Below are 25697 nucleotides of genomic sequence, written 5' to 3'. Positions count from 1 at the left end.
ATAATTCATTAAATATTTACAAAAAATAAGTTTTATTGGAATGAATGTGCAGGAGTTTTCGTAATATGTTATATAAATATGGTATTTTATGCTATTTTTTTGTTTGACATTGACTGATACACTTTCCTCTTTTTGACAAACTGCCATTTTCATCATTGATCACGGGTCCCTGAAGAACTGGACATTAGCCAGTTCTTTGTACAAACGTTTAACCTGAAAGCATTCCTCTTTTTTATGTCTGCGTTCCTCTTTTTTGCCATTAGGGGTAGGCGTGTTCTGTGGTATTCCTTATCTTACCTTTCCCAACTCATCCTGTCTACCATACTCATCTCGACTGTTGAGCAACTTACCTACCATATTATAATAGCTTGAACAAAGGATGGACGAAAGCACAGAGAATTTGCCCACCCTGTCTTTTAGCTAAGTTTATTGAGGTTCTAAAAATGGTGATGAGGGAAAATTTATTGGATAACTTTTTTAATTTCAATTTTCTCTTTTTATACCAGCGTACATCTTGCATGCTCATTAAATTGATAGCAAAAACAATATCATGGTTGCCTGTTTTGGTTTTATGTAAGTTGAGACTTTTGTACAATAGTTTGTTTAATTTTTCTTTTAATGAGAAATTTTCTTGCAACACAGTTTTTAAAATTTAATGACCCATGCTAGTTTGACTCTACATGAATATTACAAAAATATATCAAAGAAAATAAGAAGTAATAAACCACACAGATTAGTCTCAAGAAACGCTTAATATAATAAAATGAATAAATAAATTAATTAATAATAAAAATGGTACAAAAATAATAAATAGATTGATAAACAAGTATATGAAATAAATACAATATTAGGACTTTTCCTAAAGATAATTTCTCCATAGTATCAAGCTAAGCAATATTTAGAGTATATTTTGTTTATAAGCAATCTCTATGTAAGGTTCATATTCACAAATTGGGCAAACAATAATTTTTGCATTTTGCCCACCCTGCGGCCAGGGCCAGACAAAATTAAATTGGCAATCAGACTTGGTTGTGATGCGACCAGGCAGTGAAGAGGGTGTGCGTGGTGTGGAGGTGTTGGGGGATAAACTTAGCAGGAGCATATCCTGCTGTGTTCATTGTTGAGTATGTAATGAATCGCAAAACATCTAAAATCAATTGAAATTCATCATTGTATGAATTATCAATTTTATGCTATTTATTTAATTTAACTGTGCTTTACCCACCATGCCCACTATAACCAACCACCACTGTGAGAGCTGTGAAGGACCATTTTTCCTTTTAGCGTGGAGATTTCAAGTCAGTATTTGGTGTTGCGTTAGGCTGATTTTCTTTATGAAATCCTTGACACTCCAATGTTGTCTTCCTATTTTTTTCTTGAGCCAGGTATCGTCTTGTCTTTTCTTTGATCGGTTGATATTTGTGATCCATTCTGCCTGTGTACATCAATTATTCTCAAGCACAAGCTTACCCTCTGAATAGTATAGGTTATTCTTTGAAAGCTTTCTACAGTAATGCAAAAACTCCAGTTTCACCAGAACAACTTCCGTCAAATTCCGGTGAGGTCAAATTGTTCCAAGGATACCCCTCCCCCCCTTCCAACCATATCTCATCACTGCCACTACTACTACAACCATCATCATCACTACCACCACTATTACAACCACCACCACATCATCGTCACTACCACTACTACTGAAACTACAATCACTACCACATCATCATCACTACTACTACAACTATAACCACCAAGACCACATCATTATCACTACTACTACTACACCTCCACCACCACATCATCATCAATATCACTACTATAACCACCGCCACCACCACCACATCATCATCACTACCATCACTTCATCATAATCACTAGCAATACTACTACAACTATCACTACCACTACTACTTCATCCATTTCTATCACATCATCATCATCACTACCACCACCACTACTACAACCACCACCACCACATCATCTTTACCACTACTACTGCAACCACCACCACCACATCATCATCACTCTCACTACTACTACAACCACCAACACCACATCATCATCACTATTACTACAATCACCACCTCATCATCATCACTACCACGACTTCTACAACCACCACCACCACCACCACGTCATCATCACTACCACTACTACTGCAACCACCAACACCACATCATTATCACTACTACTACAAATACCACCACCACATCATCACTACCACTACTACTGCAACTATCATCACTACTTCTACTACTACAACCACCACCACAACATCTTCACTATCGCTGCTACTACAACCACCACAACACATCATCAAACTACCACTACTACAACAACCCCCATCACCACCACCTTATCATCACTACCACTACTGCTACAACTACCACCACACTATTATCATCATCATCACTACCACTACCACCACAGCATCACTACCACCAGCACTACTACTCCTACTATTACTACTACTACTACTACGACTACTACTACTACTTCAATCACCACCACCACCACATCATCATCATCATCATTAGCACTACTACTACAACCACAAACACCACATCACCCTCTCTACCACCAGTTCTACAATCACTACCATTACGTTTTGGTGCTTTACTTAATTTGAATTAAGGAAACTTTGGTATTTTATTTGGCATTGTGTTTACATATCATAATATGGTTCTAATCAGTTATCTATTTAGAACTATACAAATTTTTACCTACCATTATAATATGATATTTCTATTTTCTTCAGACCCAAGTGGTATGAAAGATGCATGGAAACTGACAGAGGGATTTGTTGCAGAGGAAGGGAGAGCTATTTTAGGACACATATCACGTACAAGGCAAGTATTCAATTTGAGAAACTTCAACTTTTAAGAAATATACTTGTATATAATGTGTCAGGGAGCTATACTGATAATATATTTCAGATACTCTAAATCATAAGAATTTGCTCAAATTAAATTTAAACGACTTGAGTACGTATGTAGTTAACACTTTTATTTTGATCACCACAATTAAGTCAATATAATGTCTGTCATTTCCTACCTTCTTTCATCCTTTTAAAGATATGCTTCATCGAGCACTTTTACCTTATAACAATTGCAGGCATGCTCTGTCCACTGTTTTCTCTTCTTTTTTTTTGTTTGTTTTTCACATGTTCATTTTGGTACATGTACATTTGGGTTTAAAAATCCTTTTTGCCTTGCAGTTTTAGTGAAAATTACTTGTATTTGAATTATCAATACTTATGTTATTTCTTTATTAATTAGACCCAACTTGATTGACAACCATCTTGCCTTATTGCTCTCCTCATGGATGACTGCTGGCCTTTTTGAGGTAATTTTAAAGTTTTTACATATGATTAAATAAATTCTCATCTCTTCTAAACATAATCTTAGTCAATTCAAATTCAACATCATTAAACTTAAAGATAATCAGAAGCTTTCAATATACAGTCCAGTTTTCAACCAGCTCATATTTTTTAATCTGCAACTGCAGTCTTGATTTTTCCGCCAATATTACTTTTTGTTTAATCTTTTCTTTAAAAAATATAGCTTTGTGGAGAACATTGTGCTTATTTGAGTCAATAAAAAAAATTATACGGCGCACAACTCTACTGAAAGATTTGAACATTAGAAATGTATTTTTTACAGATAGATAAACACATAACTTGATTTCCTTTTATAATTTAAAGTCAGTTTGAAAGTTCATTGAGTCAAACAGATAATATCATAAAATATGTACCGACGACACTAACACTCTCAAAGTCAACCAATTTCGACACTCTAAAATGTTGTCAGTTTGGCGTTTTTACACAAATCGTTGCATTCGAAATAATGTATTCACCGTAAATGTTGCTGCTCAAAGCTCAAAGAAAAAAATAATAATGTGAAATTTAATGTAAGGTTCAATTTAATTTCAAAAACAGATCAAATGAACATTTCGGGTTTCCCCTTTATCAACAAAACAGGATGAATGAAACACCACAGATGAATGAGATAATGTGGTAGTGGCGTAGTAAAGATGAATAAACAAAACATTGGTTGGCAGGAAATAGTATGCTCCTTTGTAAGGAAGCACAAATTAAAGTAGAATACTTGATATTTCTAAAAGGTGCGCAATTAATTAAGTCAAAAGAGGGGAGGTGGGGAGGAACTGTGTAATGCAGTTAAGAAAGTGAAATATAAAAACGTGTAGACTGTTGTTGGACATTAATTCAATGGGATTGAAAATAAATACAAAAAATAATAAATAAGGGATGTCAGTATAGTATAAATCATTAGTGACAGCAGCAGGAAGTCATCTGTGATTTCCTTTTATAATTTCAAGTCAGTTTGAGTCAAACAGATATCATAAAATATGTACCAACGACACTAACACTCTCAAAAACAATCAATTTCGACACTGTAAAAAGTTGTCAGTTTGGCGTTTATACGCAAATCGTTGCATTCGAAATAATGTATTCACTTAATTACTTTACGGATTTCAGATCTACACTAACTTTTCAACAGTTTTCATCTATTTATGACATCAAGTATTATTATTGCCCATTTGATGCTTTCACTGTGATGGTTTCGGGTGGATGATACTCAGGTTTAACTTCTTTGGTAATAAATTAATTAATAATAATAATAATCTAAAAAATCGAAATTTAAAACCAGAAAATAGAAGTTGCATTGAAGGTAAAATAAGGTTTTAGAAAGACCTTATTAAAAGTAGCGCAGTGGATAAGCTGTCAGACTCTAACCTTGAAAATACTGGGTTCAATCCCATTGTGGACATTTAAAAAAAAGTTAACTTTATTGAGGAAGACATCATTTTTGTTGTTATAATTGCTGGACATATATTTAAAACCTTTTATTATTATTATTATTATTATTATTATTATTATTATTATCATTATCATTATTATTATTATAATATTATTATTATTATATTTTTTTTAAAACATCATCGGTACCATTCAATGTTATCACATGCATTTATATGTAAACGTCGATTGTTATCATTTTACAATATTATATCATTATCATCAGTGTATTCGTTTACTGCGTCTTTGTCATTTTATTGGGGTTTTTTTTTCTTCTTCTTCTTTGTTGTTGTTGTTGTTGTTGTTGTTATTTTTCAAAAACTTCCTGTTCCATCATTGTTTATGTCTATTTACCTTATCTACGCAATTCACACTACACATCTCTCATTCATCCTTAGTGTCTTATTCGTCTTGTTTCGTTGATAAAGGCGAAATCAGAAACGTCCACAGTTTGTCTTCGTCTATTAAATTGAGGCTTACAATTCAACACTTATCGTTATTTTTTCCTTCGAGCTTCAAGCAGCAACATTTTCATTAATCAACCAGCACCACCAACGGGGCTGCATAAAAAAGGTGCATTTTTGTACACCTCCAGTGGATGTGCATAAAAACGCCACCAAACATGATCACCAGAGTACTGTAATACTGTAAGGTAAGTTCTCGATCCCAGAATCGTCTTTCAGCTCTGCTCACGTCTGCTACTTCAGGTTTATTTTCGCAGTTGATTTTACCACAAACTGTTTTCACACACGGACAACTGTATGTTGCTGTGTCACGGGTCAGAGGCTATAGTGGATTACACTTCATGTTGGGCCACACAGAAAAATCAACAGAGGATGTACCAAGTTACACAGACAAAGTTGTTTACCACTCTGCCCTCATTAAATAATGGTGGGTACAATCCCCGCGAAATTGCGGGCTTTTTACTAGTGATTATTTAAAACTTCATCAGATATGCTAACGATACAAGACATTGCAGAAAGTGAAGTGAAAGTGGAATCATTACTGGCAAATATGGCCCTTTCTTTAAATTAAACAAAAACAGAAGTAATGACGAAATCAGGGAAGAATACGATACCAACATGCAACTTAAAGATGAATGGAAACAGCCTATGTCAAGTCGAACAATTCAATTACCTTATCACAATCATTACAGAAAATGGGAGATAAAAAAATTCGAACAGCCCAATCAAAAGTAGTATTCCACAATATAAAAATTCTTTGCTGCTTAAGATGTAGATCTAAAATTTAAAGATGAGATTGCTCAAACCCTCTTGGTTGTATGTGTGCAAAGCCTGGACAATGAGTGCTGAACCCATCAAAAAGTAAGAGGCAGTGGAAATTGATTCTCGTGGACTGAAAACAAACCAAATAAAGAAGTGTTGATGGAACCAGCATGCTGAAGAACACTTATTTATCAGATCAGAGGAAAATTGGCCAAATTTTTATGTTATACAATTAGAAGAGAGTGATTATAAAATTTAAGCATTACAGGCAAGATAGCAGATTGGATGACCCCTGGTAGATAGAAGAAACAGATGCTGGATGACCTCACATCTTGGCTGGGCACACAGGGAAACTCACCACCATCTTTTCAACAAGAGAGAAAAGGAGGAGCGGAGAGCCATGACTGCTAACATTGTGGTATTTTTAAAGTAGCCAAAACCTTTAAAAAAATATTCAATAAAATAGTCTAACATTCTACATTAATAGTCATATTGATATTTCAATTTCCTTAAAATCATCAGGCTCTAGTGGAAGTGGCTATTAGCAGTGAGGGGGCTCTGGCAAACAGAGCCATCATTCTTCTTGGAGAATTACTGTATATGGTAAGAGAATATGTTTACATATTTCAATCAATATTTAATGAGTGGAATTTATCTGATCAAATGCCATCCCCATCCGCTTTTGCTGAAGAATTGTTCTGATAGAAGTGATGAGTGTCAACATATTTTTAATATTTCTATCAATATAACAAAATGACACTATCACCATGGTCTTAGAAGGGAAAGTTAATTTGAAATTTGAATTTAATACAAATGTGATATTAGCCTTCTATAGTAGATGATATGAAGGTCAACCTAGTAATTGGCCACATGATTGATTCATTGTTGACAACATATTTTAATGATAGATTAAAATTACTTATATGTTATTCATTCATCTCCTTAGGCCAGCACTCTGTTACCTCCAGAGTGTACTCACCATAACGAGTGCCTCCCCACACTAATTTCTATGGCGTCATCATCAGATATTGTTCCAGACAAAAGACGGTAAGGGTGTCCACATATTAATTTTTTTTTTCTATTACATTTGCTAGTTTGCACCATGACTGTGATATGTGAATGAATACCATTTATCTCTCAACATTATTGCTAGAAGTTATAATATTAAGAACATTTTTAGCTTTATTATTACTCAATGTAAGATGATTTATCCTGCCAATGTTTTTTACTACAATCTTTATCATCAATAGTCTTTTAATTAGAAAAAAAGGAAAACCCAACAGAACAAAGCATAATTATCAGTCCTTTATTTATTAACCATGGAAGATGGATTGTCACAATATTATTTTAGAAAGTATCAATTATTGCAACATAATTGTCACTGATTTTATGACATTAGATTATAAAGATATTTTCAACCACAATCGGACTAATGATTTTACAAAAGGTCCCCACAAAAGAATAGCTTTAAATTATTAAACAAGTCTGCTGATTAAATTAAATTATAACTTTATTTTAAAAGACTAGTAAAAAGCCGGCAATTTCGCGGGGAAAGAACTATTTTCATTCGACATTGCCAGAATCATTTTCTTGATTAGCTTGATAACGATTGATGCACATTTTAATCGATGTGCTTGTCGTCACTGCCGTGCTTTATTCGGCATGATTTTAGTTTATCAGTCAGTAGATATCAATATCAATAAGTCGCAAGTCTTTACCACGCTTTACTTGGGAGTGCTTTGCACTACCTTCAATACTTCACAAATTAAAATGGCGGCCGAGAATCAAAACAATGGTCAATTAGGAAATTTTAAACTTTCACAAATCTATCAAGGTTTATTCTAGAGTTTTTAAAACGCTTTTTTTATATGATGACAAATTGAATAAATTAACGCCTGACAAAAGATCAACGGTGAAAATACAAATTGAATGAATACTGGGGATGGAGGAGCTTTCGAGGAGCTTTCGGAATGTCTCCCCTTTATTTAACTTATGTGAGGTCAAATGAAAATCTGAATAATTATCACATCGATGGCATAAAAACGACAGTAATATCAGCAGTAATATTAGTTGATGTTGTTAATCGGTGAAACTTGTTTAAAATTTCTGTAAATCCGAATACCGTCATGTGATCAAGTGAATTATATCACTATGAATACCACGATTTGCTGAAAAATGCCAATCTGACAGTTCCTAGCAAACACACACACACACACCCCCCCCCCCCCCCTGCTCAGGAATTTCTCTACTTGATGGACACCCCCCCCCCCCCCCCTCCCCCGCCTCTTTTTTTTTTCTTCCACGCAACCACATTCCAAAACACACACACACACACACACATGTATACACCACACACACACACAGACACAGACACATAAACATACAGGCAATGAGAACACACTACTACATAACAACACTGATCACCGCTAAATCAACACAACGGAAGTAAGGACTCTACTGGACAGATAGAGTTGAGGGTGTGGCCATGGGGTGTGTTAGTGTCTTCGGTAAATTTTTTATGATATCTGTTTGACTTAACGAACTTTCAAACTGACTTTAAATTATCAAAGGAAATCAAGTTATCTGTTTATCTATCTGTAAAAAATACATTTCTATTTTTCAAATCTTTCAGTAGAGTTGTGCGCCATATCAATTTTTTTATTGACTCAAATAAGCACAATGTTCTCCACAAGGCTATATTTTTTTAAGAAAGGATAAAGAAAATGTCAAAATCAAAATGAAAGGTTTGACAACCAAAATGTACCTATTCAATAACATATAAAGACAATACAATACACACAAACAAATATTGTCTTGTCGTCTCGGGTTTGCTCCTCTGTAATCTTGAAACAGTGTTGTTCTGATTTTTCGTGAAGATGTGTAGCATGGACACTACATCACTCTATACCGATCATGACCCAACAAATATTGAGAACAACTGTGCTTCTCAAATTTGTTTTACGTACAAGACTTTGCACTATCCTTTTTAGACCTGTAAATTCTCAGTCAATTAACTGAAATCAGTCAATTTGTCAAATTCAAATATTTAAAAAAAGGAAAGAAAAAAATAAATAAATTTAAAAAAAAAGAATTTACAAATCGTAGTCCATGACCGTAAAGTAATTAGGAGTGTTCCACAGCGCTACGCATAGCTCATGGGGACCGTTTATATTAACGATGTATATATTGCCAAGACTAAGCGACACTTTTTATAAAAGGCGTGTCTGAACACTTCCCTGGGTATTTTCACACATCCTTCGTTAAATTATTTTTTCACCTTCAAAACCCGTCGTGATCCCAACTGTAGCCAATTTTAACTGAGCCACCGAGCGATAAATTTCACTGTTTCATCTAAGCCAAAATTGACCACATTTACCTGGCGAGTCTCAAAAGTATGATAAAGTAAATTGCGAATGCCGGAAATCCGTTATTTAGACACCTTCAAATCGAAAGTTAGGATAGATTGCTACAAGCACATTTCGATTGCCTCACGTTGTAAACAAATTGGTTGACCGTTTCTTCACTGATTGAGTACCTGATTATAAGGAACAATGGTAAGTGGCCTAATTAATTCCCGTGCAAATCAGGACGTTTTCTGCCATTGTTTTGCTCAAGCCCAAGCGAGCTTGCTGTTTTGTGGCGATTTACCTTCATTTCGATTCTTTGAATTTTTCCGCTACGCCTGCCGAAGTTTCTTCTTGATAATTCACTTCTACTTAATAATTCAGTGTTGGCCTGAAGTCATATTTCTTTAAGTTTTTTTTTCTGTCATTTACTGATTGAAAATCAAGTTTGCTCATTGCTACATTATTCTAATGTTCTCACAATGGCTGAGCTGTTCGTGGATCGCAATTCAATTCAGACTTGTCGAGCATCGACATCGATAAAGATGTGAGGAATAAATTCAATTGGTCATGGCTAGAAGTTATAGATGATAATGGTGATTATTTTTCTGACTATGTCAAAAAAATTCCAGAGGCAGGAATATGACTTTGATGAAGTCATCTTTACCTATATGAATGACATGCTTGTTTAGCATTCCTTCTACATCAAATTATGGCAGTCATACTTCCAGTAAGAAATAACACCCACTATTTTAATATATTGTATTTATCACTCTGCTCTCCAATGATGCCCTTATTTTTAAAAAAATAATTGAATCTTCAGTTTGTTGAAGAGTTTCAGTCAATTTTTATAGAGCTCATTTACAGGTCTACCTTTTGGATCTGGATAGAGACTTGACCGACTCAATTGTTAACGGGCACCTTTTTACTATCACAGTCTTTTATTGAGAAGTGATGTTATGACATATGTCGCTTTTTCGTTCGTCACCGACCGCCCAGCTTTTGATATTTTATAACACAGTGTTTGATCTCCTGTGTTATATTAGTTTTATTCTGTACCGGCCTGTATAACACAGTTTTCTCGCAGAATCAAAGGTATCAATACCTTCATCGCATTTCTTTAAATTATGTATCAGTGAGACACATTTCTCGCAAATTGAAATATTGAAATATGTCAAAATTTCACTTTTATAGTTAACGATAACGTCTAGTCTTTTAATCCCCTTAGCATAGCTCTGTACTTTTTCTCAATGAATTTGACACATTTCATTTGTACTGTTGTGATGACCATCTTCAGTGTGTCTCTCCATAACCTGAATAAAACAAATAATTAAATAAATAAATGAGTTTAAGAACTATTTAAAATATCAGCTTTAATTCAATGAAATCAAATGAATTAAATGTCTCTTATCATCACTATCTAGTTTTATCATTGGGTTTCTAAAATATCATGAAATATTCTCCTCGTTGTTGGTAACAAAAATTATTAATGAGATTCCTTTACACACCCTCTATTCTTTAATCCCTCAATCTAGATAATAAAATTATATATCATATGAAATATAATTTCATCTACTTTTCTCTGATACCTCACACTTGATGGTAAAAAGTGTTGGTTTGATGTTTTGAATTTTAAAATATTTCTTAAACTTATAATTTTAATTTTTTTTTCATAAAAAACTTTGATTATTCAAAGAGCAAAACACAAACTTACCATTTAATGATCTAAATAAAAAATAATTCCGTCTTGTAGAGGAAAAGCTGGTCTTTGTATCCATATATGTTTGAAAATTATGAAAAAGATGCTGCATCCACAACGGGCTGAAAAAATTGAGTATTTTGATGACATTTCTACTACTCTCTGCTGGAGAGAAATTCAAAGTGATGAGATTTTCCTGCAGACATAATTTATTGCCAATACAACCAGTTTTGACAGCTGTTATCACTCTGGCTGACGGTGGATTGTTTACATTACAGTAGCCAGTGAGGGAAGAAGTAACTAAAATGAAAGTTTGGGCCCTATTTAAATGGCTGTGGCAATAAATCATAAGTTCAAAATTTAATGCAAACTACAAAAGTTATAAGTTTATAACAGTTAAAGCGAATTATTTTTATTTGGGAAAAAAGTATGATGTGAACTGATAATCACTAGCCGGAACTAGCGTGTCAGCACGAGATTTTTCAGAAATGCGATGAATTCATCTCCTACTTTATTGTTTACATATTCATCATCATCATATCTTGTCGCGCCAGTGAGTCAGCCAGTCCCGGGCAGTCTGGTTGCATTCCCTCAGGTCAGCATTGGTGCAGTGAGGTCCCAGTGAGCATTCGGACAGGATGTGGTCCATGGTCTGTCTGGGGTGACCGCATGGGCATTCAGTGCCCGGTGAGATTTTCCATTTAAAGAGGTTGGTGGCGGTGTTTCCCACCTTTGCTCTAGCTCTGTTCAACGCCACCCAGTCTTTTCTCTTAAGGTCTGTGCCTGCTGGGAGCTTTTCTGTTGGGGGCTGGAGGGCATCGTTTGCTGTCTTGTCCCATTCTACCCATTTGTCCAGGCGGAAGAATGCTGAGTGATCTGGGTGAAGGCTCTCTACTGTGAGGAAGCTATTCCTTGATTTGAGCCTGCTTTTGGGACAATTGTGGTTATGAAGGGGGTGTCTCTGGTCCATTTCCTGTTTGTATTTTTGTATTTGGGCATGAGTTTCCCTCCGGATGTGTGGTGGGGCTATTCCTGCTGCACGGTAGACCAGTGGTAATGGTGTTGCTCTCAGCTGGCCCGTTACGATCCGGCAGGCGTTGTTGAGCTCGGGGTCTAGCTTGGAGGCATGGCACGATCGGGCCCATACAGCTGAGCAGTACTCCGCAGTTGAGTAGCTGAGGGCCAATGCTGTGGTCCTTAGAGTTTTAGGGTCAGTTCCCCAGTTCATGTTTGCCAGCTTTCCAAGGAGGGCATTACGCGTGGACACTTTTGCCTTGGTCTTCCTCACGTGTTCTCTGAAGGACAGAGTCCGATCAAGCGTCACTCCGAGGTACACTGGGTGGTAGTTGTACTCTAATGTCTGGCCATTCCACTTGATGTTAAGTTTTGTGTGGGCTTGGTGGTTGTTGAGGTGAAATGCACACACTTGTGTTTTCCCTGGGTTGGCATTCAGCGAGTTTTTAGTGTAGTACTTTGTGAGGATGTCTAGGGCATTTGTCAGTCTGCTCTCGATTGGTTGGAAGGACGCATCCTGTGTTGCGAGGCATAGGTCATCAGCATATATGAATCGGCGGATATTTGGGAACTCAGGCTGATCATTTGTATATATGTTGAAAAGTGTTGGAGCCAGCACTGATCCTTGGGGAAGACCATTCTTCTGGGTGCGCCACCTGCTCTTCCGGCCATCCATTTCAACAAAGAAGCGCCTGTTTTCGAGAAGTGACTGGATGATATTTACAATTTTCTTATTCTTTATCATTTTAGCCACTTTGAGGAGTAGGATCTTGTGATTCACTGTGTCATAGGCTGCAGTGAGGTCGACGAAGACTGTGCCAGTGACCTGTTTTGTCTCAAACCCATCTTCTATGAATTGTGTAAGGTTAAGAAGTTGACCACATGTTGACCGTCCTGGTCGGAATCCAGCCTGGTCTGGAGACAGTTGTGTAGGGCGAAGTGTAAAATCTTTAGCGGTTTTAGAGTAGTTTTTTTATAGGTCTTAAAGAGGAAAATTATTTTGATATGGCATCATCACGATTCAAAATCAATATTCAGTTAAGAAAAATTGGCTCAAAGGTTGACACAAATCTATACATCTTTTGATAGGGGGAAAGCTGAGAAAAAAACAGAACAGCTTGCACCATTAATAATAAATCTGACTATAATTAGAGAATCAACACTATAAAATGACAGTTTTATTTTATTTTCAGTCGGGCTCATAAGGCTGTGATGTACCTCACTCGGTTCCATGCCATGAAGAAAAGGGGTCCAAAGCCTTGCTCCTTGTTCCTGGACCAGCTATTGCAGCATGCTGGTAAAATGTCTGAAGTGACCAGTAGGCACTGGCACTTAAGAAGAGAAAAGCTCTCAGAATATTTCTTCAAAAAAGTAAGAGACCTGAATACACTGATTTTCAGTTTTCTCATAGCAGATGCTATTCCAAATTCTAAACACATAAAATTATGATCTTGATGATGGTGTGCACAAATGTGTTTTGTGGGATATGCATATTATTTCTTTTTACAAAATTCTTAAAATAAATTTTAAATTCTGGGTTTTTCTTTTGTTTTTGGAAAAGAATTAGCATTCACTAGGATTAATATTATGATAATTATAATGATGATAATTGGATTATACTTTTACAAGATTGAAGTGACGTGATCGGTCACATGTGTTTTAATTCATACATATTTACTAAAAAATATAAACAATATACAGGATAAAAGTTGATTTAAACAACAGTTAATGCCTAACTGAAGCACATTTCAAAAAATGTATTGCTATATAATTTATGGATAAATTACCATGGTTACCTTGAGTTCAAGTTTATCCATATTCATGGAATGGGGTTTAAAATAACATAAAATTTTGCACTGCAGACCATCCAATGAGCAAGATTATATTGGATTTAAAATAATTATAAATGTTTTAAACTTATTTCTTTACAAAGACGAACAGATTGTGTTTAGTATTATTGATTGATTAATTTTTAACTTCTTTATTCCCCTTTAAAAAAAAAAATGCTTAAAGTAAGAGATCCTAACTGATTTACTGAAAAGAATTACACTTCCCATGTCCATGTCTTACTCAGGTTCCTACAGAGGATCAGACAAGTCAGGCAATCCGAGAATCCCAAGTGTTATCCAGCAAGAGTCATTCTCACTGGCAGTGGTCTTTGATTGCTAGTTTACTCAAGGTTAGGGGGCTTGATGTCACACCCAATTAACACCCTCATTTATTTATTTTTTTGTTGTTGTTGTTTTTGGAGAAATAGACTAATGTAGGGGTCTCAATAGCTCAGTTGGTAGAACACTCGCTTCACACGCAAAGTGACAGAGTTTGATCCCTGATGAAGTCACAGAGATTTTTTATTTCTGAACCCTCTGTCCACCCAGCAGTGATTTGGTAGCAGTGTCTGTTAGATCTGGTAGAAAGTACTTTGCAATAGACTAGCGTCTTTATCCAAAGGGTAGAAAGCACTGCTTTTGTCTTGTTTCATGCTATAGAAAATAATATACATATTTATTATTTGATGCTTATGGTAAGTCTGAATTACTATTTTGGATTTAAAAGTTAAGAAGTGTAGTCAAGTTGTGGTAAAACTTATCTGTAAAAGGTTACCATTTCAAAATTTAGTCAAATAGATGTTTTAAATCTGAAATTAATAACCACTTAAAACATCGCCCTACCTATTTTCTGGTTGCCATTTATTATGGTACGATTTTTCTAAATGAAAAAAAGAAATATTATAAAACAATCTTGATTGTTCTTGTGTAGACAAAAGCCATATGACTGATTAGTCAATAGTTATGGTTAATCCAATGTTTTAAAAAAATTCTATTAACAGTGGCCTGATGAAAAACTCAAGAAATTTGAAGACCAACATTATGTCAAGTATGTTTTTGCATGCCTATTTATTGTGCTTCAATTTCCCACATTCGATTTTAAAATTTTGATTAGAAAATTATTGTAAATTTGACTATGCTGTATATATTATATTCTAAAACTAAGATTGCTGTTGGAATTACTGGTTTTTCTTTTGAGGTTCAAATTGTAAAGTATTAAATAAACTTGTGTAACTAAAATGTATTTCTCATAACTGAATCGAAAGTTTTAATCTTCAGGTGGTAAAATGTTTCCTGCATCTGTCTTATGATTCTAGGTACATTCGTCAATTAGTTAATTTCTACAAACCTGACAATGATCTCTTCTCCAACATTGACTTACCCGATCGTGACTCCAGACTTGTATGCATTGTGGGATGTTACCTCATCGACTTCCTCCTCTCTTGCAATCAGGTATGGGCTTTTTTTAAAATGAGAAAAATGACATGTAATGTAGTAGGACAATTTGGTAATGCTTGATGATCATACCCCTTTGTGCCGAAAATTAATGTTTCACAAGATACATTTAAATTAGAAATTTATTTTAAGTTTGGTTGATTCAATTCCAAATTAAAATTTTTTAACATTTTCATAATCCTGTTTGTAATCATTTACCAACGATTGACCAGAAAAAAAAAGAAGAAAAAGACAGTTGAAATAACCCTAAAATATCAGCTTTATATTTGCACCTATAAGACATGAACATATATATTTTTACACCCTTTTTTTTGCGGAGACTTTTTTAAATAAAAAGATATTTTTTTACTGTTTTAAACAGGATGAGGCCGATAAAATGATCAGTGAATGGTTGACTGATATCATGGAGAATTTGAAAGAGGTAATTTGAAAAAGCCATGGCTATATTTTTTTATTTTGATTGATTCTCAAGAATGAGTGGCCCAGTTGCATCTCGGAAGAATTTGAAAAATCAAGACAGATTTTTAATTCATCTTTTAACCTACCTAGGTATTGGTGGGGATGCACTATCTTTATTCTTTATTTTCTAAGATATTTGATGTTTTTGATATGCAATTTTGTAATTGAATTTCACTTATTTTAAGTAAATCAAAGCGTGTTAATGTTGTTGAATGAACACAAAATTATTGTTTTATTTGAAATAATATTTTTTCTTCTTTTTAGATTACCAAATTGAATGTCCCTGTGGATGAGAATGCCATGTTTGGTGCTAAAAGACTCTATGACAAATTATGTAGGTTTTATTTCCTCTTCATTGGGCGATTCTCTGCCACAAAGAAAGGCTGTGTTTTCTTGGAAAAGACAGGTGTTATCCAAATGTAAGTTGCACTTGTAGTTTTAAAGTTTTAATCTCTGAAAATGATTTTGCTCTCAATTTTGAGTTTAAAACCCATTTGTGGAATTAGAATATTCAACGGTATGAGAAATGGAAGAATTAGTCGACTCTCCATTTCATTGATCTTAAGTCAAACGTGTTGACATTTCTCTACTCTTGTGTAAGGTGGATTTTGCAGAATTAAGTTAATGTTAAATGAAAAACAATTTTTAAAAAAACCCAACTAAACGTAAGGCATATGTCAGCTGTTTTTCTTTTGTAATTTTAACATCACCTCCTTTTTGATAAATGGTGATGGAGAGGACTGTGCAGGAGTATATGAACAGGATAAATTGAGTGATTGAACTGTCTAGCTCAATGTTCTCTCATCATTATTACTTTTACCTTATCTTTTTCAATATAAAAATAAAGCTTTTCCATATAGTGCATTTATGTAAGTCAAAACAAAAAGACCTCTGCATGTATCATTGTTTATCCATTGCTTTATTTTTCAACCCTTAACAGCCTAATGGAGATGATGGTACCAACCACACATGTAATGCATGTCAAGCTTGCCTTGTCCTCTCTTAACTTCTCCTTGGAAGGGTCTACCAGAGCTGTCTTGTCGAAGGCTCTCACAAGCACCGCCGATGTAAGTGGATAACGTTGGTCTTCAATCATCCAGTTATAGAAATGAATTTTCTCAAATTTTTTGATTGGAAAATCTTAAGTTGACATGGGAACTCCAAGGGATGGTCTGGAATATTCATGTTTTGAAAAGTTATCATAGAGTCCTTAGCTTGTAAATTGACATGATGGAATCTTAAGAGAAAAAACATCAGACTCAAACTTTTGCTCAGATCAAAAGAGATCTGACATCTCAACTTTATTTTATAATGAGTGAAATTTCCAATAAGTTATTAAACATTGAAACATGCTGTAGGTCTTGTAAGCTTGCTCAAATAAGTATAAGAATTGTATTAATTTTTTTTTTCTCTAAAATTGCTTTTAGAAAAGTGGTTGCTTGCTTAATAGTAATAAAAGTTAAAGAATGGCTTCATTTAGGCCAAAATATTTTGATGCAATCATTAATTTTACTCATCTTTCTAATAGATCTGCCGCCTGTATGCGACAAAACTTTTGCGAGTACTGATGCGTTGTGGAACCCCTGGGTTCAGTTCTTGGGGCATTGAGTGCCTGGTGACACAGCTCTATGATCAGGAAAAAGGGGTAGCCATGTCGGCCATCAACATCTTAGATGAGGCCTGTGATCAGGAGGTGAGTTAGTTCCCATGACTGCCAGAGGGTGATTCTGATAGGATGTCTTCCTTAATTATTTTTTTAAAATGGTGTCAGGTTAGGACAGACAAAAATAGTTTACTTGAATTCAACTCAATGCAAGATAATAAGATAAATTTGTATTTCCAAATCTCCTAATCTACAAGTTTTAGAGGCCTAGAAAATTGATAGACCTAGGCGGAATAAGTAAATAAGATAAATTTATCTTATAATCTATAATAAACTTCTTTTAAGGGAGAGATACTAATCTCATCAAATAATGGGAATTGAATAATCTATATTTTAATTTATGACTCTTAGTCCATGACATTCTTATGATGTTGATAACATATATTTTGTAACCCTATTTGTTATGAAACCTAACTTGGTAATGATGTTTCTTGTCCAATCTGTCTGACTGGTGACCAGGAGAATATCCACTCCATCATCAAGCTGCGCCCATCTCTACTCCACCTGGGAGATAAAGGTGTTATGTTGCTGTCACGTCTTATCTCCTCTGTCAGAGGTTTTAGGGCTCTCAACGACTCAAACTTCATTGCCAGTCAGTTGGGGAAGTGGGAAAAGGTTTGCTATATTCCTATTATTGATCTGCTCCGCTTGAAAAATATTTTGATTCAAGTCAATTTCTGTAATTAAAAAAAAATTATTATTTTTAAGTCCCCAATTAAGTTATAGTTATATAATTTTAGGCACTCTTCACAATTATTTAGCCATAAAAACATTTTGGTTTTGAATGTGGCCAGAGCTGACAAAGCTAATTTCCTCACAAGAATGATTGGCATCAGAGGGAAACGAGAAGAGCGTGTTTCAGAGCACCAAGAACTTTCGGTGGAAGAAGCACAGCTTGCAAATGTTGTTCTTAAATGGACTAAATTGTGGTTAAAAAAATAGCTAATTATCAACTAGGAAAGGGTAAACTAGGGGACCATCAGTCTTCTCTTATGACAGAGGAGTGATCAATTTAGAGTTCTTGAACCAAAGATGGACATAATTTTGTTTTACAAAAATACATTACGATCTAGTGATTTGTGAGCAGTCCGTTTTTTGGGTTGTTTTTTTTTTTATTGTAGTCAAATTTTTGTTACTCTTTGGAATCTGAATAAATGAGTTGTATGAAGGTAAATTCACGAGATTGTGTCCCAAATGATAATTTGAAATATTATGACTGGCATAAGTTTTAAGAAGATCTTTTAAAAATTCCTTAATTATTTTATTTTCCTTTCAGCATTTCAATGCTCAATATGTGGAGATAGTGGAAGAGATGTTAAATGAGGCCTTGACCACATATGAGAAAAGTTTCAGTGGCTCCTGTCCACGTCGATCTATTCTTAAGTGAGTTCAATAATTCAAATTTCTTAGTAATGTATTGTATAATGTCCTTTCATATCGGTCCAGATTGATTCTGATATTTGCAAACTTAAATATTGAATGTTTTCTCTGCTTAGTCAGAAAATGTATGATAAATGACACCAATTTATTAGTATTTTAAAACTGCTTAGTTTATGGAGCCTGAGCTTATCTTAAATTCTATAGTTTTAAATATAGTTTGCTATGCTTAATTACAAACTTTCGGAAAATTGGATAATTGGGTCAATTAAATGGGAAAGTACATTTAATCGAAGAGTAGTGGATAAGAGGAGTGTAATTATCCAATGTTTGATTAAGTAGAGTGAATTGAATAAGAATTTGTCTCCTTAGCTATTCAGAGTTATGATTAAATGCTTACGTAATTGCTGAAGACTGTGCAGGTGGTACTGCATATATTTATTAGTTCATAGGATTGATTTTATAGCCATTCCCATGTCAGTCTAGATGTATGGTCTGTCAATTTAGCCACTTGGTCTTAAAAATCCTTCATTAAATCCCACATTTAATCATTGTTGGTAAATGTAGTCTTAGATTTTTCTACACTTCATCGGCTGTAAGGATTATGATTGAGATAATCCTAGTCCAAAGTGTTTTTAAAAAGTTAAGTTTAAATTCATGTTAACAGCCAGTTCCTTCTTTTCCTTAGTAAAATGTAGATCTTCAATGGATGTTTGATAAATATTTGATTTTTATTTTTTTGTTATTTATTTAGCCTTTGGATAGAAATTTGAGTTTTGAATGTTGGTCTTAGTCACAGTGAAATATATATTCAACTATGGAATTCTGAAAACAGGGGTCCCAAGAAGGAAGTCTTTCTACCTGCCCATTTGTATGGTCAACTAACGCTTCATGACGAGGGCCTGGAGTTGCTGTATAAAGAGGTAAATAAATCAGAATTATCAGTTCATATCCCATTTTCCCATGGACACCAGGTTGTCGATTTGAAAATAAAGAAGAGGAGAACATGTGCATTTAGAACAATTTTCTCTTTACTGACTAAAACAACTGCTCTTGATGTCTTTGAATAGGATGTTTTAATCACTCTTTACTCTTTGCCAAGTCTTTACTCAGGTCATGTTACCTATTTATAGATAGACAGACAAATGAACCTTAAAACATTTTGAAACACAGAATCAAACCAAGTTCATTCACATGTCAGTTGGATGTCAGCCACAAGGATTCCAACAATGGTAATAAAAGTGGTATTTCATTGTCACCTTAACTCGATTTGAATTTTTCAGAAATGTATCCAAGAATACTTCAGCATTATCCAGAACCAAATCTTGCTCTCTCACAAGAATATACAGACCCTCAAGACAGCTCTCTGGGCTGTGGTGAGTTTGTGATCTAACTTAGTATAGGTTTTCCTTTCTTAAAATGAGACAGTTGTGGTCATGCACTCTAAAACATATTTTCGATTAAAAGATAATCAAAATAATGGCACATTTTGAAAAATCATGATGATAATAAAATAAATAATAAAAGTGTTATTAGCAGTAATAATACTATTTCAATTATGGTGTTTAGTTTTTTTTGAGACATAATCTTTTTAAGTGCTTTAATTTTTTTATTAATAGTTTTAGCAGTTTAATTAATTGGATATAATATATCCTAAACATGAATTGGGGAGATCTGAGAAGAGCTTAGGGTTTCTTATTCTATGACATTGAAACAAAAGACAAATTTGTACTTGTCACCAATGATTTTTGTACAGGGTCACATTGGTATGTCAGTGGGAGGCCTGTCATGGTTGGAGTCTCAGAACATCATTCCAGAGTTGATACGACTTGCTGAGGAGTGTAGTGTTTTCTCCATCAGAGGGTATGTGCAACCATTCTCTCCATCCACCCCCTATCTCTCTCTCTCTCTCTCTCTCTCTCTCTCTCTCTCTCTCTCTCTCTCTCTCTCTCTCTCTCTGTCTCTCTCTCTCTCTCTCTCTCTCTCTCTCTCTCTCTCTCTCTCTCTCTCTCTCTCTCTCTCTCTCTCTCTCTCTCTCTTTCTGCAATCAGTGTTTCTCTTCCATATGTTTTTTTCTTCTTTCAGAGGATTGAGTTTTTGAGCTTTAAAAGCTCTTTAGAGTGGATCTCGAACCCTGAACTTTTCTATCTGAAGGCCAGTGTCATACCACAAGACAACAAAGCCGCCCTTAGTTTTTCAAGATTTTGATTAACTACAAAGTGTCACATGTCTTTACCCACAGGACTGCCTTCTTTGTGTTGTGTCTGATATCCAGTACAAGGAAAGGAGCTGATCTGCTGTGTAACCTAGGATGGGAGTCAAGATGCCACACAAGGAAGGTATGTCATTGTTATACTTCATTGGTTTAGCAAGCCACAAATTTGACATGAGTTTATCAGAACAGTTACAAGATTGGATCAATTATAAAAAAACAACTTTATTCCAGACTTTTCAAAGAGATGTTGCCTCAGAAGGCTGTGATTTGGCTGATGCAGGTTCAACGAGATCATTACATTTATTTTTTTTCCATTACAACTCTTTAAATTATTACATTGCTGAAGTTTTTTAATTTTAACATCAAATTATGGCTAATGATAACATACATTTTACTGTTAGGAATTTCACAGATGTAATTTGTTGTATAAATTTTCGAGCCTCGATATGCAAATTTCTGTATTGTGACCATGAAAAGTCAGTAACTTTTACATCAACTTTCATACTGCCTGGCAGATATTTAAGCAATGCAAATGTCTTCTCTAGTGGTCACAAAAGGCAATAAATTTTATGTTACCTCCAGTATACTGTCAGTATTGACCAAGGCTAGCACAAATCTTACTTTTGTTTACAAGTGGTGGCAGGAACTTTGATTTTGCGACAAACATATGTTCAGTAGCATAGTGAAGCAGACCTGCCAACCAGTACGATTAATCATATTTTAGTACGATTTTTGGACCCCGAATACGCGGATACGATTTTTAGTGGATTTAATAGAGCAGTAAAGTTAGGTGCCCCAAACGTAAACAAAGGTCGAGAAGCACGTGGCAAACCACATGTTCCTGTCTTGACAGCTCACGTTCCAATGTAAATAATAGAAAAAAATAACCTTTAAAATTTGGCTGTTAGGTGGCAAAAGAAACACATATTCATAAATACTCGATCATGCATCAAATAATGTCTAGATATGGATATTTTATGGAACAAAAGGTAAAATTTTCTAAAATTTATCAAAAGTTACAGTCTATCTATTTTTAGACCAGAGCAAATTATTGCGCTGGTGTGAACAAAATATTCGGAGCCTGATTTTCAGAATAATTTAGCCTTATATTATTATTTCTGCAACTGTTAGATTTTATGTAAACATATTTTCAATACTGAAAGTGTATTGCCTACAACTCAAACTACAAAATTGGGCGACCTATATTGTGCGTAAATTATTCCGGTCCCTAACGGAAATCACTAGCAACTTGTTATTGTTTACGTTTGGGGCACCTAACTTTACTGCTCTATACGATTTTTTTAAAGATGTGTGATGTGAATGATCTTGATGATACATTTGATTCATTGATACACACATGTCGTACACCAACTGTTGACTGTGTTTCTGAATGAATGATGCATCACGTTTGATACTATAGTCAGTTATCATTTCAGTTGCTTATATGATGCCGGTTTTCACCAATATTTTTCTCATACATTTTTGAGGATTTGCATAGAATTATGCATATAAGCTTGTTTAATACTTTGAATAGTCTCAGACCACATTTAAACTTTTGCCACTTATTAAATAGAAAATTCTAAGTGAAAATTTAATTGAACCAACATCTTTGAATATGAAGCCTTCAATTATAAACTTTATTGCTGATTAACTTAAACATAAATGGGTTATTTCCCTTTATAATAACTAAATTACTCTGTTTTGATTTATAAAATTTATAATGATCTTTTTATTTCTTTATTATTTTGTAGAGTCTTGAATTACTAAGTGGGCAGCTTTAAGAACGGTATTTGGTTCAAAATGAATTTTTAGAACCATTTTAGAAGTATTTAACTTGTCTCTGCATATTACATACTTTGCGAATTTCCCATCATTTGACCAACGTAATAATATTAGTAGTATATAGAAGTAATAATAGTAGTAGTAGGAGTAGTAGTAGTGAATGCTCAAAAAAAAAAAAAAGAGAGAGAGAGAGAGATATGGATCATTAGATAACATATATGGAAAATATCTTGCTACTGTTGCAAATTGTCATCTATTGAATTGAAGACCACTCTCCCAGATATTTTATCTCAAAACTTTCTCATAACTAATGTACTGGGCTAGCAGATATCACCATCACAACTTCATCAGCATCTCTTACCATCAACATCATGACATCATCACTTCTACAACTGCCATCACAGCATTGTCACTGCCACATCACTTCTACCACCACCACCACGCCACCACAGCTTCATCATCATCACCACAACCACCACTAGAGCACCATCGCTACAACAACCAACACTTCTTCCACTGACACTAGCATCAATACTACCAACATGTTAAGGGTCTTTTGGTCATTTCTTTGAGTGTTTCGAAAGCAATTTCCTTGGATATTGCAATTTCTGAGCCTTGTGCTAATTTTAAATGGCCATTAAGTTTTAGTTTCTCGATAAATCGATAATTTTGTAATCACTAGAGATTGCTTGAATGATGAAGATCAGAGTTTATTTTGATTTGGGATTGATGTTAGCTTTTATATAAATTTTTGTATAGTGCGCACTTTTTTTCCACATGTGCGAACAAAATACACTTGTTTTTGCTAAAAAATACACTTTTTAGGGTCATGGAATACACTTTTCATCCTGGGAAGGTTGGCAGGTCTGGTGAAGAACATTGTTGGCAATTGCTTCTAAGGATCAAACATAACAATGAATTATTGCATTTTTTAGTGCAGTAAAACTACCTTTTTTTTTTTCCCCCACCAGGATCCTTGGCCCGTGCTGGATCAAGATGGCTGGCTTCATGGTCCAATGGCTGAGGCTTTACGGTTAAGTGACCACAATGCATCAAGGGCCATCATAGAATCATCCCGTCTTTCTCTTTGTGCCACAAATCTTTCATTGATTCGTGAGGAATCTGGAAACAAACTTTTTAACAGTTCTTCTCGCCCTTTTAGTGATATTAGTTCAAGTAATTCCTATCACAACAGGACAAATTCTGCTGATGGATTTTCTAATTTTGAAGGAAATTTACAGCTACCAAAATCTGCTGAAGTGATGAGAAGTCAAACACTCCCTCATAATTCATCAAACTTTAAGCGTTTTCAATCAGTATCAGCACAATCTAAATCTGAAAAAGCAGATGGTAAATACAAAGTTAGCTTAACGAAAATTGACAGTGCTGGTGATGAGTTTGAACAGAACATTGCTAGTTTGGAGGGTGTAAAAATTGAAGTGGGATCTTTGGACCAGGGTACAGAAAATGAAGGTATTACAACAGAAGAGAAACAGTCACAATCCTCATATCAACTTGTTGCATCCCCAGTTGTAAAGTTGAGGAGTGGTTCAGATGAGGACTCAGCCATAGCATCCGACAATAACTGTGATAACCCTAGTGTAGACAGTAGTAATAGTAATTGTTTGAGCAAACTCAACCCTGTGAATAATAAGGATATAAACAAATCTTTACAAAGTGATGTACATACTAGTTGTAGCATTCAAGATTCCAGTCCCATTTCTCAGACATGTGTTCATTCCAAAGATTCTGTTCAAATGATCAGCAGTATTTCAACGAGTGAGCAAGAAACAGTTGTAAAAATGAGTGCTAATAATCCTTGCAGCACTTTAGCCTCACATGATAATGACAACAATGAGGTAGTGTCTTTCAAAATAGGAAGTTCTATGTTCAACAAAGGTAGTAGTAGCAGTGAAAGCTCAAACCGGAGTAAAAGCCGTGGAAGTAGTTTTAATACAACAGATTCCAGTGGTGTAGGGTCAGGCGACTCGGGTCCTCTACCAGCTACAAGCTTAACGCCATCCATTCTCACACCTATACCATCATCCTCCTCCCTAACGGCTGTCTCTTCCTCATCAAATCTTTTAACAGGAGTGGAACAGGCCAAAGAGGTGGTCCACCCCTCTGTTGTTTCTCGCAGTCTTGTTCGCCTGTCACGTGTGCCCAGTGCTAAAAAAGCATCTACCCTACCTGCAAACAGCCAGTCCACTTTTTCATCATATAGGGACACAGTTGGCTACCTTGCCCTTCGTAGTATCAAGCGCAGTCGGACTCACAGCACTGAAGGGGAAGGGGATAGCCTGGACTTACCACCCTCTGTTCGACGAAGCATTAGTCAGGAGTCAGAAATCAGTGTAGACAATAACCTGTGGCTTAGGTAAGAATGCAGAGAATAAGTACTTTTTGATTTTATCTGTTTCCAGCAGATCAGTTTTAAAAGTCAAAACTATAGATATATTGTTTTTGTTCTGATTAAACTTTAGAGTTGAGAGTGGAAGTATAATGGTTTTGATTTTTTTTAAATGAGCAGTTTATCTGTAAATACAATGCTAAGCTTTGAAAGACAAAATGTACATTTATTGGAAGAGGCTTACAGCCTGTTATGTGTAAGAACAATTTTTGGACAAAGCCAACATTGTTTTACACCAGTAGGTAAAGGGGAAAGTGCAAAATGATTTACCTCTCTACACCAAAATGACACCTAGGTTAAAAAAGAAAGGAACAAAGAACAAAAAAATAAACAAACAAAAAACGACTCCCTGAAATCATTTAATTGAATTTTAAATCATGAAAAGTTTTTATTTATCATATATCTTAA

At 34.8% G+C, this 25697-nt stretch overlaps 1 protein-coding gene across 1 annotated transcript in view; it reads left to right on the top strand.

Moving 5' to 3' along the window:
• Positions 1 to 25697, top strand: part of LOC144958716 (rapamycin-insensitive companion of mTOR-like) — a 59535-nt gene that overhangs the window by 17194 nt on the left and 16644 nt on the right. Inside the window, exons 11-29 of the mRNA XM_078890882.1 lie at positions 2756 to 2846; positions 3276 to 3342; positions 6565 to 6645; positions 6989 to 7089; positions 13293 to 13470; positions 14174 to 14278; positions 14930 to 14976; positions 15245 to 15380; positions 15745 to 15804; positions 16107 to 16261; positions 16783 to 16909; positions 17371 to 17535; positions 17965 to 18120; positions 18782 to 18888; positions 19718 to 19805; positions 20166 to 20258; positions 20639 to 20745; positions 21125 to 21221; positions 23851 to 25256. Coding sequence (XP_078747008.1) covers positions 2756 to 2846; positions 3276 to 3342; positions 6565 to 6645; positions 6989 to 7089; positions 13293 to 13470; positions 14174 to 14278; positions 14930 to 14976; positions 15245 to 15380; positions 15745 to 15804; positions 16107 to 16261; positions 16783 to 16909; positions 17371 to 17535; positions 17965 to 18120; positions 18782 to 18888; positions 19718 to 19805; positions 20166 to 20258; positions 20639 to 20745; positions 21125 to 21221; positions 23851 to 25256 — 3367 coding nt within the window. The remainder of the gene's footprint in view (positions 1 to 2755; positions 2847 to 3275; positions 3343 to 6564; positions 6646 to 6988; positions 7090 to 13292; positions 13471 to 14173; positions 14279 to 14929; positions 14977 to 15244; positions 15381 to 15744; positions 15805 to 16106; positions 16262 to 16782; positions 16910 to 17370; positions 17536 to 17964; positions 18121 to 18781; positions 18889 to 19717; positions 19806 to 20165; positions 20259 to 20638; positions 20746 to 21124; positions 21222 to 23850; positions 25257 to 25697) is intronic.

Source organism: Berghia stephanieae, chromosome 1, assembly GCF_034508935.2.
Source record: "Berghia stephanieae isolate SIO BIC M18660-M18661 chromosome 1, UCSD_Bste_1.3, whole genome shotgun sequence".
NCBI classification, from domain to species: Eukaryota; Metazoa; Mollusca; class Gastropoda; order Nudibranchia; family Aeolidiidae; genus Berghia; species Berghia stephanieae.
Note: the sequence above shows the minus strand (reverse complement) of the source record. Positions and strands in the feature narration are given on the sequence as shown.